Source organism: Eleutherodactylus coqui, chromosome 5, assembly GCF_035609145.1.
Source record: "Eleutherodactylus coqui strain aEleCoq1 chromosome 5, aEleCoq1.hap1, whole genome shotgun sequence".
NCBI classification, from domain to species: Eukaryota; Metazoa; Chordata; class Amphibia; order Anura; family Eleutherodactylidae; genus Eleutherodactylus; species Eleutherodactylus coqui.
The window spans coordinates 23,229,695-23,243,952 of record NC_089841.1 but is presented as its reverse complement, the minus strand read 5'-3'; the positions used below and the strand labels follow the sequence as shown (position 1 = coordinate 23,243,952).

General features: G+C 47.3%; 1 protein-coding gene across 1 annotated transcript in view; it reads left to right on the top strand.

The window, feature by feature from the left end:
- Positions 1-1,275: 1,275 nt before the first annotated feature.
- LOC136627332 (zinc finger protein 665-like) overlaps positions 1,276-14,258 on the top strand; it is a 35,162-nt gene continuing 22,179 nt past the window's right edge. The window contains exons 1-4 of the mRNA XM_066602346.1: positions 1,276-1,718; positions 1,988-2,167; positions 2,250-2,373; positions 9,171-9,235. Of these exons, the coding sequence (XP_066458443.1) occupies positions 1,641-1,718; positions 1,988-2,167; positions 2,250-2,373; positions 9,171-9,235 (447 nt within the window). The 5' untranslated portion in view covers positions 1,276-1,640. The remainder of the gene's footprint in view (positions 1,719-1,987; positions 2,168-2,249; positions 2,374-9,170; positions 9,236-14,258) is intronic.

Genomic DNA, 14,258 nt, shown 5'->3' with positions numbered 1-14,258 from the left:
AAATAAGGGGGTTTTGAGATACAGTTTGGGCACTATAAAAAGTTTGCCATTGCTGCTCTAGACGGAGAGAGCGCCCTCTAGTTACAGTCCTGGGTATCATAGAATGGGACCTCCAGGTTCATCTGGTCCAACCCCCTGCTCAGTGCTGGATTTATACGCAAACTGGCCCGGGCAGGGATTGAACCTGCGACCTTGAGGTTATTAGCACCACGCTCTTACCCGACTAAGCTAACGGGCCATTGGGTATAACTAGATGATAGGAGATCTCTGTACTGTCCCCTCATATACCCTTTGAGTAGTTATTAGAGCGCCCCCTAGTTACAGTTCTGGGTATAACTAGATGATAGGAGATCTCTGTACTGTCCCCTTATATACCCTTTGAGTAGTTATTAGAGCGCCCCCTAGTTACAGTTCTGGGTATAACTAGATGATGGGAGATCTCTGTATTGTAATATTTATAGTTATCAGGCTGTCGGCTGTCTTCTTTTTAAACTAATGACCACCGGGATGTGGACTCCTCTGTATAAGAATAGTAAGTCCTAGCGGCTGAAGCACCAGATCCCTCTGACCACCAGGATGTAGAAGATGCAATCCTTTGCAGGGCAGGGTGAGGCTGGAGGGCGCCCCCTGCAGGTTTATTTTGGTGGCCATTTGTATGACCTTCAGGATGTTTTCCATCTGTCATCAGGAATGTATTAGCGGTTCCTCGCTAATGATATTTGTTATCTCTGAGACGGCAGCGTGTAACGGGTTTTCGCTATAGAAGCGGTCGGCCTATTTTCTGCTACAGATTGGGCCCAGACGGGATAGGGCGGTGTAAACTTTACTGAGGTTTGTGCGGATTATTGGATGCCGCGATCCGGACGCTGGTAAACGTTTAGGTCGTGGAGTCAGTAAGTAATTAGTACAGAAAAGTAATTAGATGGGAATGGGCTCATCTTCTCACTCCTTTTCTGGAGGAGCCACGGGCATGGCTTGATAGGCATTCTGCCAGGACAGCCCCGTGGCGTTACAGAGGGCCCCCGGCTGCCATGACACCTGCACGGCTCCTTACAATCTCATTGCATTTAAATGGCGCTATCAGAATGGCCAGCTTATCGGAGTTGGTATCAGCCGCAGTAAACAGCCGGCGCTCGCGCTGTATGGAGGGAGATCGCCGCGCGTTCATACTTACCCCGACGCTGCAGGACGTACATGTACTACCTATAGCACTAAGGGGTTAAAGGGTTCCAGCAAATGTTTTTATAAAATTTCCTATTAAATGAATTCCTAATAAAGTATTTCTAAGGTTCTCCCACATTAAATGCTGCTATTAAAAATCCTCCTTGTCCCTCACAATACCGGCGCTCATCCAGCTTTATTAGCAGATATAATAGCAATTGTCGTTGGGCGGTGGGGATGAGAAATGGCTGCAGGAAGGGGTTAACGGGAGGCTGTCCGGAGGATTCTGCTGCCCGATGTCACACATACATCCCAACACGCATGTACATTGCAGACATCTATATTGTGCGCTAAAACACTGCAGCGCTTCAGAGGAAACCCCGTAAAAAGCAGCTGAACTTGGAGATGTTGGTTTTTGTGGTTTTTACATCGGTTCATATTGTTTCCATTCAGGTCCCTACAGGACTGATTCATCAAAGATGGAGAAGGACAGAAACAAGATGGCGGAGAGTGTATTCAACCTCACCCTAGAGATACTCCTCCAGCTGACTGGGGAGGTGAGAGACTCTGATGATGTCACATTACATCATTCTTATCTATGGTAATAACAGATGATGTCACTGGGGAGGTGAGAGATTCTGATGATGTCACATTACATCATTCTCCTCTATGGTAATAACAGATGATGTCACTGGAGAGGGGAGAGATTCTGATGATGTCACATTACATCATTCTTATCTATGGTAATAACAGATGATGTCACTGGGGAGGTGATGGACTCTGGAAATGTCTGTAGTAATATTTATTAATGTCTCCCCATATACAGGATTACACAGTAGTGAAGAAGACCTCTAGTGATGACTATCGGGCCCCTGTGTGTGATGGATGGGGAAGACCCCTGAGCCCAATCATGGGGCCCCCACCTCACCCCCTGATACATGAGGAGATCAATGTACAGAAGATTCTAGAACTCACCAACAAGATGATTGGGCTGCTGACTGGAGAGGTGACGATGCAGGGAATGCTGGGACATTATACAGTAACAGCACTGGAGGCTTCTGGGTGATGACTGTATATTGTGTTGTCAGGTTCCTATAAGGTGTCAGGATGTCGCTGTCTATTTCTCCATGGAGGAGTGGGAGTATTTAGAAGGACACAAGGATCTGTACAAGGACACCATGATGGAGACCCGCCAGCCGCTCCCATCACCAGGTAATGGATATATTTAGGATCATAGCTGTGGAGGGGTGATGTGGGGCATGTGCCCCTGGTGCTTGTAGGTAGGAAGTGGGGTGTGAGCCAGGCAGGACACTGTGCTAGTTGGATTAGTAGAGCCATTCACTACACAGTTGTTGATTAAAGACAGTGTATAATCAGAAGGCCTACAGATCACCAATACACATTTACTAATAGCTGACATGTAAGCATCCCGGTCATACAGTGACGCTAGTCAGCGACTACATGGCGGACGGCTGCTGTATCAAACAGAATGTGTCTACAGAAGATCTCTGCTCCACCAGCCCTACTGCTACAGTAGCCGGCGGCGGTGCAGGGCTGGAGAGGTGCCTTGGCCCATGCTGTCCTCTTCCCCCAAACTATCCCCCCCAGCCCCTTCTCCGCAGGACTGGAGAAGGAGGGATCTGGCATCACCAGTATGAGCTGCTGGGTTGTGGCCAATAATATATCATTGTCTGCCTTTATTGTTCTCTTGGGTTCTACGAATTACCAATATGAACCCCTCTAAATTGGTGAAGGGGTCACCAGTACGGCTGTGGCTACATGGAGACTCTGACCACAATACTCTTCTCATTGGGATGTAATGGCGGTCAGTGCGGTTGTATCGCAGTTTGCTGTGACCCTACAATTACATGAAGCCCGGCTAGTTTGGACTACTTGTGATTGTCGGGGCGGGGGGCAGACTACAAGCCACAATGCATTCCCCTTCACAGAAGTAGTGGATGAAAGTGGAGTCGTGGATATCGCCTATCTGGGTGTCAGGAAAGCCTTTGTACAGTTTCACATAAAGATGAATCTCTGAGCTCTTATTGGCTGCAGTCCCTGTGACGTCCCACAAACTGGGCAGGACTGCAGCTGTAAACTGAGCGGGGGAAGGGACAGAGCACCATGGTGGGACACAGCGGGAGGGGGGAGGTGAGTATATGACAGTTGGTTATGTTACTCAGTGGGGAAGGGGTTGTCCTCAGATGGTACAATGATGCAGTTTTTGGTATTATTACCCTCATTTAGTGCTTGTATTTTACTCTATAGGGCATATTAATAATATTATGTTTTACTGCTACATTTAGTGATTTACCTGCATTATTATTTGCTGTGACTTACTAACAAATGTAAGCTATAGTGTGGGTGACTTTCTGTTATCAGTCGCTGGTGGGAGGGGTCAGCCAGCGGAGGGAATGTTCAGATGGGGGGACGCACACTGATGATGGGCAATAACCCGGAAACAGCTGTATGTACATGGAGTCTGGCTTTGCTTTTGATTCCCAGTCATTGTAAGAAGACTTGTATAAAAAGTCCCACTTTGACTCGAAGGAATGCTGCCTTCCAATAGGTGGCACTGTGGAGGATTTATTCCATCTCCCTTATTTGCATATTACCCAGAGGAGCGTGCGTGGCCATTTGAGTCTCCTCACTTAGTTTATAGTATATAGTTGCTCTCCCTAAGGAGAAAAGAGCGTTTCTGACCTTTGTGGAGGGAAGCGCAGGTTGTGATCGGGATGGGTATAGGGAGGGTCCATAGATGATAGAGGATTGTAGAGAGTATAAGCATCTAATATAGTATAATCCTGCCCATCCATCCCAACCCCAAGGAGGCTCGTCTGTCCAGTTATTCTGGTATTGATTTTATTGGGTGGGGGAAGTTGCTTTAAGCTGGTTTGAGGTGTCAGGCAGTAATACAATGCCAAGATAGGGAATCGAGTGGGGACTCCACTGGGATGGGAAATTGGATGACAATTGTTGTGCTTTGTTGTGTTAATCCCCTTATCAGAGATGTTGAAGGCTTGGCTTTATAGTAGGATAGTGAACCACAATTTTCCAGTTTTGACAACATAAGCTAATGATGACTCCGGTTTAGTGAGTGTTAGGATAACGTAGTCTGTGAAAAGGTTTGTTTTGTGTGTCGGGGGGGCCACTGTAATTCTTCTAATGTTTGGATTATTTCTAATATCCTCTGCCAATGCTTCCATAACAATCGAAAAAAACAGGGGTGATGGAGGGCACCCTTGCCTTGTGTCATTTAAGGCTTGGATGGAAGACCATTGATCAGAACCATCGCCGAGGGGGAGGAATATAGGGCTTTTATGGCCTGGAGGATGGGGCCCGCAAACCCAAATGTCTGCAATGCTTGAATCCGGTACCCCCAATGGACCTTGTCAAACACCTTCTCTGTATTAATGTATCTTGACGCCACCGGAAGCTAGTGGTTTGACAGGAGGAATGGCCCTGTCACACCCCTAGCTCCCGATGGGCTCAAGCATTGAAGGTCCTAGCAGCCTGCACTTTCCCCTGCAGCCTTCTGTCCCTTAAGTAATCTTGCTGTTTCACCGCTCCCCTGCAGCCTCCATCCCCCTCCTTCTCTAGTCCTGTCACCGCACTAATTTTGCTGTGTCCCCGCTCCCCTGCTCTGTCCCCGCTCCCTTACAGCGGCCCCCCAGCGGTGACTGCCCCCCACGAGACACACGTACTTACCTTATGGAAACTCTGCTCCTCCTGTGCCCGGCGCACCGCCAGCAGCGATGATCTCTGGCGCACACTGACGTCAGTGTGTTGCAGGACGCCTCCTCCCCCGGACGCTCTCGCGGAACAAACAGGTACGAGACGTCGGGGGACGGGGGGAGGAGGATCCTGGCTACACACTGACATCACAGTGTGCTCCCGGATCAGCGCTGCTAGTAGTGCTGGTTAGTGAATACCAGCAGGGGAGCCACGGCCCCTGGCAGTATTCACTAACTGGGTGAGCGGCCGTGTGTCAGCGACTATGGCTACGCGTGTCAGTGCTGACATGTGTGTCATAGGTTCGCCATCACGGTCCTAGAATATAAAGGCCCTTCACCGTATAGATTTCCTTATACAGCTTTATGAAGCTTTCCAGTGAAATCTCCCAATATAGGCTTTTCCAATACCAATAATCGGGGTGGCTCTCTGTGCTGAGTTCCTTTCCTCTCCCATTAATAAATGGGGAGATAATGCCCCCACATAGTCCTTAAGGGCTGTAATTGTCTGTCTTTATTTTTGTTGGTGTGCCCCACGGGATATATTTTACCGAATTATAATAAAATAGAGTTTTAATAATTAATCTATACTGTGAAGGGTCTTACAATTAGATTAGATTTTTGCCCCTGCGATTTTTAGAACGTAAAGGCCCATTTACACACAACGACTATCACTCAAAATTTGTTGAAGCATCGCTCTAAAGCCATCATTTGTTCGTGTAAATACTGCCATTGTTTGCTTTTCCGCCAAATGATGATTTTTAGTTCAGCATAAAGACCATCATTCAGCCAGCCAGCTGATAGCAGGGACCGCACGCTGTGATTCTCTGCGGGCAGCTCTGATATCATTGTTTCAACTGCTGTCCCACTGGAGAGCCCATGGAGCTGTAAGCAGATAACAGACATCCTGCTGTTATCTGCATACAGCAAAGGGAGCCTCATTTGCACGCAAATGAATCTAATAAGTTACTTGGTAGTTTATGCAAAATGATCGCTCAAAACTCTCATTCAAGCTATCTTTTGAACAAATTTTGAGCGATCACCTTTGCGTGTAAATGGTGCTTAAGAGGTTACGTGAGACTTCGAACAGTGGGGGTAAATTGTAGGAGAACAGTTCTTGTCCTAGGCCCTAGGCCCTAGGTCCTAGGTTGGAGTGGTAAAGTCCTCATCCGTCCCTTGTTGCTGGGGTCCGATCTTTAGCCAGCTTGAGAGATGCTGAATGACGCTTGGTTGTGTTTTGCTCGGGTGGATAAAGTGGAGATAACGGGTATTAGTGTATCTTGACGCCACCAGAAGCCAGGGGTTTGTCAGGAGGAACGCCCCTGTCACACCCCTAGCTTTTGATAGGGTCAAGGCTGCAAGCTACTAGTAGCACAGTGTGGATCTATTTCTGCCGGCCCTGCTGCATCAGGCTGACAGTTAGTTTTCTTTGCCTTACATTATTATCTGTAAATGCTGCCATGTTCCCACAGTAAAATGGCACCATTAACATGTAATAATGTAAGGAAAAGAAGACCACTAACCGTCAGGGTAAGCCAGCAGGCTCGGCAGAAATGGTTGGAGACATAGCAGCATCTCATCTCTGTCTTGGACGGTATTTCTGGAATGTATCCCACCCTGCTGCCGGCCTGAGACCTCCGTCCCTGCCGCTACTGTGAGGTCCGTCCCTGCTGTCGGCTGTATCTGCCAGCAGCTGTGAGCTCCGTTGTGTCCGGCGATTGTGAGCTGCGTTATGGCCGGCGACGGCCCTGAGTTCCGCGCCGGCCGTGGGCTGTGAGCTCATGGCAGATGGCTGCCGGCTGTGAAATCTGGGGCAAACGGCCGACAGGGAAGCTCCTTGGAGATCTGGCTACAGCCCCGGCGGCCGCTCTATGCTTAGTTTAGTGTCCTTACAGGACCTTGTGCCCAAGAAGCAGCGCAGGCAATCATCTACAGGGGGCGTCACCCTCTTGTCAATCTTGACTCCACCAGCTATTGCTGGTGGCATCAAGATACACTAATACCGAGATAAGCCCCAGAGTTGCAGAAGCTCCTTTCCTTCTTCTAAAGAGCTGAAGTAGGGGGTTGATCCATTCTTTGTGGCGATCACTTTTTGGAGAAGACCCGTTTATATGCAATTCTGTGTTTACTTAGAATTTTGACAACTGGTGAGTTTTTTTCCCACGCTGTGCTTGTAGCTTGTGACAGGTCTGCGAACAGCGCCATATTCTGGTTGGGGTCTGGGAGGGAGTCTCTTGATTTCAGCATAAGCTGTTCTTCACCGTAGAAAAATGAATGCCAGCAACAACTTGGCGTGGAGTTTGGGAGATGTTTTGGTAGTCTGTGAGCGCCATCGATGGCTGATTCTTGATGTGAACAGTCCAGGATTAGAGTACGGATCCGCTTCTGTAGGTCTGAGGGGACTTCAGCCGGTGATACTGATTCTGTAAGGCATCTGAATTTTATACTGTTTCTTCTATTCCCATCTTCCATATCAGCGATTTTTAGATTTCAGGGTTTCAATTTCTTCTGCAAGTGAGATGTGTGCGTCCGCTAGTGTGTTGTGGGCTGTGGTGTATTCCCCCATATTTTGTTCCATAGGATCCACCCTCTCTCCCAAGGCGCCAACACCTGATGAGACTGTAGCCATTGCTTTGGCGATGTCTCTTGAGAGACGTAGCGCTAGCATGGCTTCCTTCAAAAAAGCCCCCGAAGCAGATTGGTTGCTAGCGGGGATCGCATTTAGAGAGTTATCTGGTGGAATTACGTTGGGATATGTAGTGTCTGAATCTAGAATGTCCGTGTCCAGTCGGGGATCCCTGCTGGTGACTTTATTTGGTATATGTTTGGTGTTGGTGGGAGAAAGTGGAGGAGGGGGTGGTTGGCCCCACACACTCTTGGCCCCTGTGGTCTCTGCTCTATGAGTGGCTTGTAGTTCCCTTTGAGCGGAGCAGTAATGTCATCAGGGTGAAGGAGGGAGCTGCTATTGTAAGCCTGACTCCGTTGCTGTCAGCTTAGTGAGCAGCTCATGATTCCCCTGAACGGGGCAGCAGTGCCAGCAGGGTTGCTGCTATGAGTGCAGTTCTCCTTATCTCCGCTTTGAGAGCTGCTCAGAGCTCCATGGAGCCGGTCAGTAGAGCCGGCAGTGGGGAGGGTGCAGCTCTCTACTCTTCTCTCCTCCTCTTTCCCTATCAGGCTTGAAGCTGTAGCAATGACAGAGGGCAGGGGGTACTGGGGGCTTCACCCCTCCAGCATCGTGGAGCTTCGCTGGGCAGCTGGAGGGGTGGAGCTGCTGCTTGCATATCCTCTGCCTTCTTGCTGGGAGACCCCTTCTTCCTCGAGACATTCTCCTGGGGTTCTTGGTGTTCTCCACCAGCTTTGGGAAGCTCGGGTAGCTGAGGGTATTACTTCAGGGCAGCTTTTTCTTGAGGCCTAGAAGGAGCAGATTTAGAGTGCGACCATGCTGCTCCGAGCCCAGGCCACGCCCCTACATACCACTTTTTGATTGCTTTTGTTTAATTTTTTTCTTGGAGACAGGGTGACCAAAAAAACGCATTTCTTTTTTTTTTCCTGACGTTCATGGTGCGAGGTAAAAAATGCATTACTCTGATAGTTTGGACTTCTAACTTTTATGCCTTTTTTTAAAATAATTTATTGATCTTACTTTTATTTATTTTAAGTCCCAGAGGGAACAACAATTTGCGATGCTTTGATCGCTCCTGCAGTATGATATAATGCCATAACTTTACGTCATACTGCAATTGGGCAGGCAGTTTATCAAGCCACCCCACGGGCATGGCTTGATAGGCATTCTGTTAAGACTGCCCTGGAGCCTTTCAGAAGGCCCCCGGCTGCCATGACACCAACACAGCTTCCTGTGATCTCATGGCGGGCGGCCGTATGGGACCCCCACACACCATTTAAGAGTTAAAAGAGTTATTTTTTTCAACTTCTGCTTTCCAATGGAATCTGCGGCCTGTCGGCATTGTCAATTACAGATGGGCCGTGGATCAGAGGGCTTCCATTGACATCAATGTAAGCCATCCATGCTGGAACCGCACTGAAATAGAGCATGGTGCTATTTCAGAAAAACATCTAGAAAACAAATCTGCGTGTTAAAATTCAAGTGTGGACACACATGGTACCCTATGGGCGGCTTGAACTGTGGGTCATCTGCGCGGGTGCCCTAATTCAAATACTCCCATGGACATTGATCCTTATGGTCAGAAGAATGCGGTAATCATGTCTTATTATCTGTATATAAAGAATGACTTCAGTGTCCGTCTGTGTTTCCTGCAGTTCCATCCAGTAAGAGAAGCCCACCAGAGAGATGTCCCCGTCCTCTTCTTCCACAGGACCATCAGGTAGGTGGAGATGTCCCTCTGATCTGTAGAAGGCTGTGAAGCTCTTGTCTTCAGTCTTATTATATTCTAGCTGTTATACCTGACTTCCGCCAAGTTAGTTTGGCACAGGTGTTAACGTGTTGTTTGCATGGAAAATTTTATGAACTCGCGGCTACTTGAGAGGAACCGAGGAATAAAATATGTCTACACATAGAGGAGAGTTAGATTCTCCCCAGGCTGCATGTACTGATGTCCCTCTGCAGAATGTGCCACCCCTCCCACTCTCCTCATTGAGGACTTAAAGGGGTTGTCTCGCGAAAGCAAGTGGGGTTAAGCACTTCTGTATGGCCATATTAATGCACTTTGTAATATACATCGTGCATTAAATATGAGCCATACAGAAGATATACACTTACCTGCTCCGTTGCTGGCGTCCCCATCTCCATGGCTCCGTCTAATTTCAGCGTCTAATCGCCCGATTAGACGCGCTTGCGCAGAAGGGTCTTCTCCCTTCTGGTTGGTCCGGGCACGAGCGGCGTTCTGGCTCCGCCCCCTTCTATGCGTCATCGCGTAGCTCCGCCCCATCACGTGTGCCGATTCCAGCCACTCAGGAGGCTGGAATCGGCAATGGACCGCACAGAGCCCACGGTGCACCATGGGAGAAGACCCGCGTTGCATCGTGGGTGAAGATCCCGGCGGCCATCTTTGGAAGAAGTTTTATAAGTTGATGAAACGCTAGAACGGTGAGTAGATACCATCTTTAAAAGCCATTTACACTTGTGCATAGTAATGTTTGCTTTAGAAGGGGGACTGTGCAAAAAAAAAAATTAACTTTTGCCTCGGGACAACCCCTTTAAGGAAGGCTCGTACCAAATTTCACGCTTGTTCAACACCTGGAAGTTACATTACATGGGGATGCACTTACTTTTGCAATTAGCATTGAATAATCAAGTTGTGACCCCCCCCCCTTACTTTTCCTATTTAGGATCTAAGCATGCAATTAACATTTAATTTTGGAGTTGTGACACCTTTATCTGTGAGTATGTAAGTGAGTCAGTCAGTGTGTGAGGGCTTTCACCTTTATTTTATATATATATATATATATATATATATATATATATATATATATATATATATATATATATATATATATATATATTAATAATAATATAAATAAATATGTAATCTTCTACTTGTATGATGGGGCCGGTGGAGATGGCAGGATTACCGCTGACCAGAGACATTAGATCAGTTGTGTCAAACTCATTGTCATCGAGGGCCACATCAGCGTTATGGTGGCCTTCAAAGGGCTGATTGCAATTGTAATGGGGTCCCCTATTGACCCCATTAGTAGTAGGGTCAATCACAGTGACCCCAGTATTAATACTGTCCCCGATAGCCCTAATAGTAATAGTGACCCCATTAATAGTAGGGCCCCTCACAGTGGCCCCAGTAGTAACAGTGAAGCCCCCTATTGGCCTCTGGCCAGGCAGTATCCCTACAGCCATTGCCCTCACCTAGCCTACATCTCTGGTCCGGCAGCCACTGGTTAGTCTATGACTGCTGACCTCTTCCCTTAGCGTCTGTGCTGCAGGCTGGATGAGTGGAATGCCTATCGGGGGCTGCACGGCCGGTGGGTCACATAACATGAGGTAGTAGGCTGGATTCGGCCAGCGGGCCTTAAGTTTGACATGTTTGCATTAAATGAAAGAACGATCAAGGTCCACTTTTGCTAAAACTTGATCATTTTAATGTGAAGGTTTCACAACTCATCAGGCTGAAGGTAAACAATGAAGTTGTATTGTGAACCCTGTAATACATGTAGGGAACATCTCTAAAGCTGAAAACATGGCTGACAGTTATATAATAGAAAGACAATGTTTATAGCTTTACCTTAAAGTGCCTCTATGGTGAAAACACATATTTCCATCCCTGCGCCCCCCATCTGATTGTCTGCCGAGCTCTGAACCTGCCCTATGTGTAGTAAAGTCACTTCCACACAGTGCAGACTCCTCTCTGATGCTTATCAGGCACCATCTTCATGTAGAGATTTTTCCTGCTTTCTCTTTCATTTTTCTGAGCTATGAGTGCTGTGATGCGTCAGCACAACATGACATGAGCAGCTACCATCTCTGCCTGCTGGGAGGTATTATCAGTATTCACCTAATCATCAGGTAGATGGAGATATTCACTCTGTAGAAGGTCTGTAAAGCTCTCTAGTTCAGTCTTACTATATGGTTTACACTTGTCTCATATATCCATTATGTAGTTTATCCAGCATCATGAAGGGACGGCAGGATAATTGGTCTGTATTTATCCTTTCAATATTACTTTGAGAAAACAAACAAAAGCAATATAGTAGCATAGTCTGTAAGGAGAAAAAAGACATGTCCCCCCAGATCAGCCTAAACACCCCACCCCACCCCCACCCTCCAAAACCATCACCACCAAATATTGATTTAAAAAAACAATCAGGTAGAAGCCAATTTCCTCCAATCTTGCCATCTGAATAATCCCCGGATCAGCAAGCCTTTTGCAGGTATTAATGATTATAACGTATAATATTACATCGCTAAAGAAACACTCCAGGCCCCTCTTGTACTCTTTTACCAAATTTACCGTTACTGCGTCCTCCGGCAGAGAGTTCCTTAGTCTCACGGCTTGACATACAAGGGGGTTCTTTACTGAAGGATGTAGAAGCCTTATTTGCTGTAGAAGTAGAGGGCGCCCCCTTGTTACAGTCCTGGGTATAAATATATGATGGGAGAGATCTCTGTATTGACCCCTGATATATTTATATATAGTTATTAGGTCCCCCCTCAGCCGTCCTATTTCTAAGCTAAGTAATCCCAGTTGTGATAACCTCTCTGGGTATTGTAGTCCGCCCATTCTGTTTATTACTTTAGCTGCCCACCTTGTACCGCTCAATGTCCTCCTTGAATACTGGTACCCAAAACTGTCCACGATATTCCTTGTGTGGTCTGACCAGTGACTAGTAAAGACGAAGAACAATGTTCTAGTCATGTGCCCATAGGCCTCTTTTGATGCACCCTATGATCCTATTTGCCTTGGCAGCAGCTGCCTGACACGATTTGTTTTATTTAAGCTTAATGATGATGATGATAATTATCCGTTCAGCTGTATCCAATGTTCGGTCCCTTCATGGATCAATGTTCTCCACGCATTTCTGTCATTCACCGCTTCTTTCAGGTCCGCAATTGACATGATTTGTGGTTGCTTTGTGGTCTGGATATGAATTTCTCCAGCAGGTTCTGGGGTATTCCGAAGCTTCCTAATTGCAAAACACTAATATACGCGCGTAAGAAGACTTCAGACTGAGACACATGTCCAGTTTGAAGCTTACAGAGAGTTCTGGGGGAAAAACAATCCCAGAGCTTCTTTTATTAAAACACATAATACCTGCCCTTTATGGGCATATAACATATTACATACGTAATGTATATTTATTTTTATTGGTTAAGCTATAAAGAATCTCTTTCCCCCACCCTCCGCCTCCTCAGGCCCCGTGTACAAACTAAGCCAAATCTCCTCAACATGTGGTCAGGCAAAGACCAGTTCCTTTGTCCCAGAAGTTGAGGTGGGGGTGGGGGAGGACTGAAGAGTAACCCAGCATTACTTTCAGCTTCACTCCATACCTATGTAATTTAACCCTAGAGTGGTTGCATTGGAACTTTACATTGGACTACTCTTATAGCACACTACAGAGTCAAATCACTACAGCTGTGTAATAAATCTAGTTTATACAAATCAATAGACATTTTACACTAATTAATCATCATGTCTACTACACTTGATTGTATCAAGCCACTTTGCTCTTTGTTGTCCTGATCTTTTCTTTCCGCTGACCTAGCCAAGCATCAGTACTGTTTCCAGTGAAATAGTGCGCATCACGTGGGCATTAAAAGAGAGCTGCTGTTAGATTTTGGCCTCTATTAATGTTTTCGGTTTGACATGATCTAACTACCTTGTTCGTTGTCATGGCAGTCCAAGGTATCTACAGCATTTTTATCCCGCACCATAGTTCGAACACGTCAATTTTCCTTAGTGTCCAACTATCGCAACCCGTACGTCGTTATGGAAAAGACTATTGCATTGACCAATCATTTTTTTTATTGCAATACTAGTTTCTTGTCCGTATAATTAGGGGACACAGCCATATCTTGCGTATAGCTGCTTCCAATAGGAGGCGACACTAAGCAAGAAGTGTTAACTCCTCCTACTAGCTATACTCCTCCTGCAGGCATTACGCTAATCAGTTTTTAAGCTTAGTGTCTGCAGGAGGCAGATATGTCTTAGTTTAGGTCATCATGAAGACTTTGCTTGTGGGAATACGGGGAGACAGGGCTTTTCCCTGGCCTCCCTGGCCAGCGGTGGCAGCGGCTGTGGAGGTCGCGCCACCGGAAGGGGACATAAATCTAGGCCCAGGCTTACTTGAGGCCTACCTCGCGGCCAACATAGATCTTCCCTCTTGCCATGGCGGCATCGCTTGCCGCCTTCCTCGCTTCAGCGGGCCATCCCCGAGCACTGGAGTTCAGGGGGTGATAGTTGGAGGAGCCAAAAATTTAGGCCTTGGCTCAGACCTGGAATTAAGCCACGCCCACATTGGGTCAGCGAGGGAAAGTGACAGACAACCCACTACAAGACTGGAATGGCTGATCTCTCCTCCTTTCCCGCCTCCGGCCACTCCTTCTTTCTCAGAACTTCTGGCTGAGTTCCTTGCATCAGACCAGCCGTGTGTGCGCAGTCTGCTGCGTCTGAATTGGAAGTCGTCTTCTCTGCGAACCCAGGAGCTCCTGCTGGGGCCTGACAGCCTTGGATAGGGTAAGCTCTGCTGAGGCAACTTCCTCCTGCTCTGTACTCCTCCTGCGGTCTTCACTTGCAGCATTTTGCCCAGTATTTTGTGCACAGTATTGTTAACATCACATCCGACCCCAGACCGGAAGGTTCTGGACAGGCTACAGGTAGAGGCAAGTTTTATGCTTGTGCTCATTGTAATGCGAAGCTCCCTTGCGGTCAGTCTGAG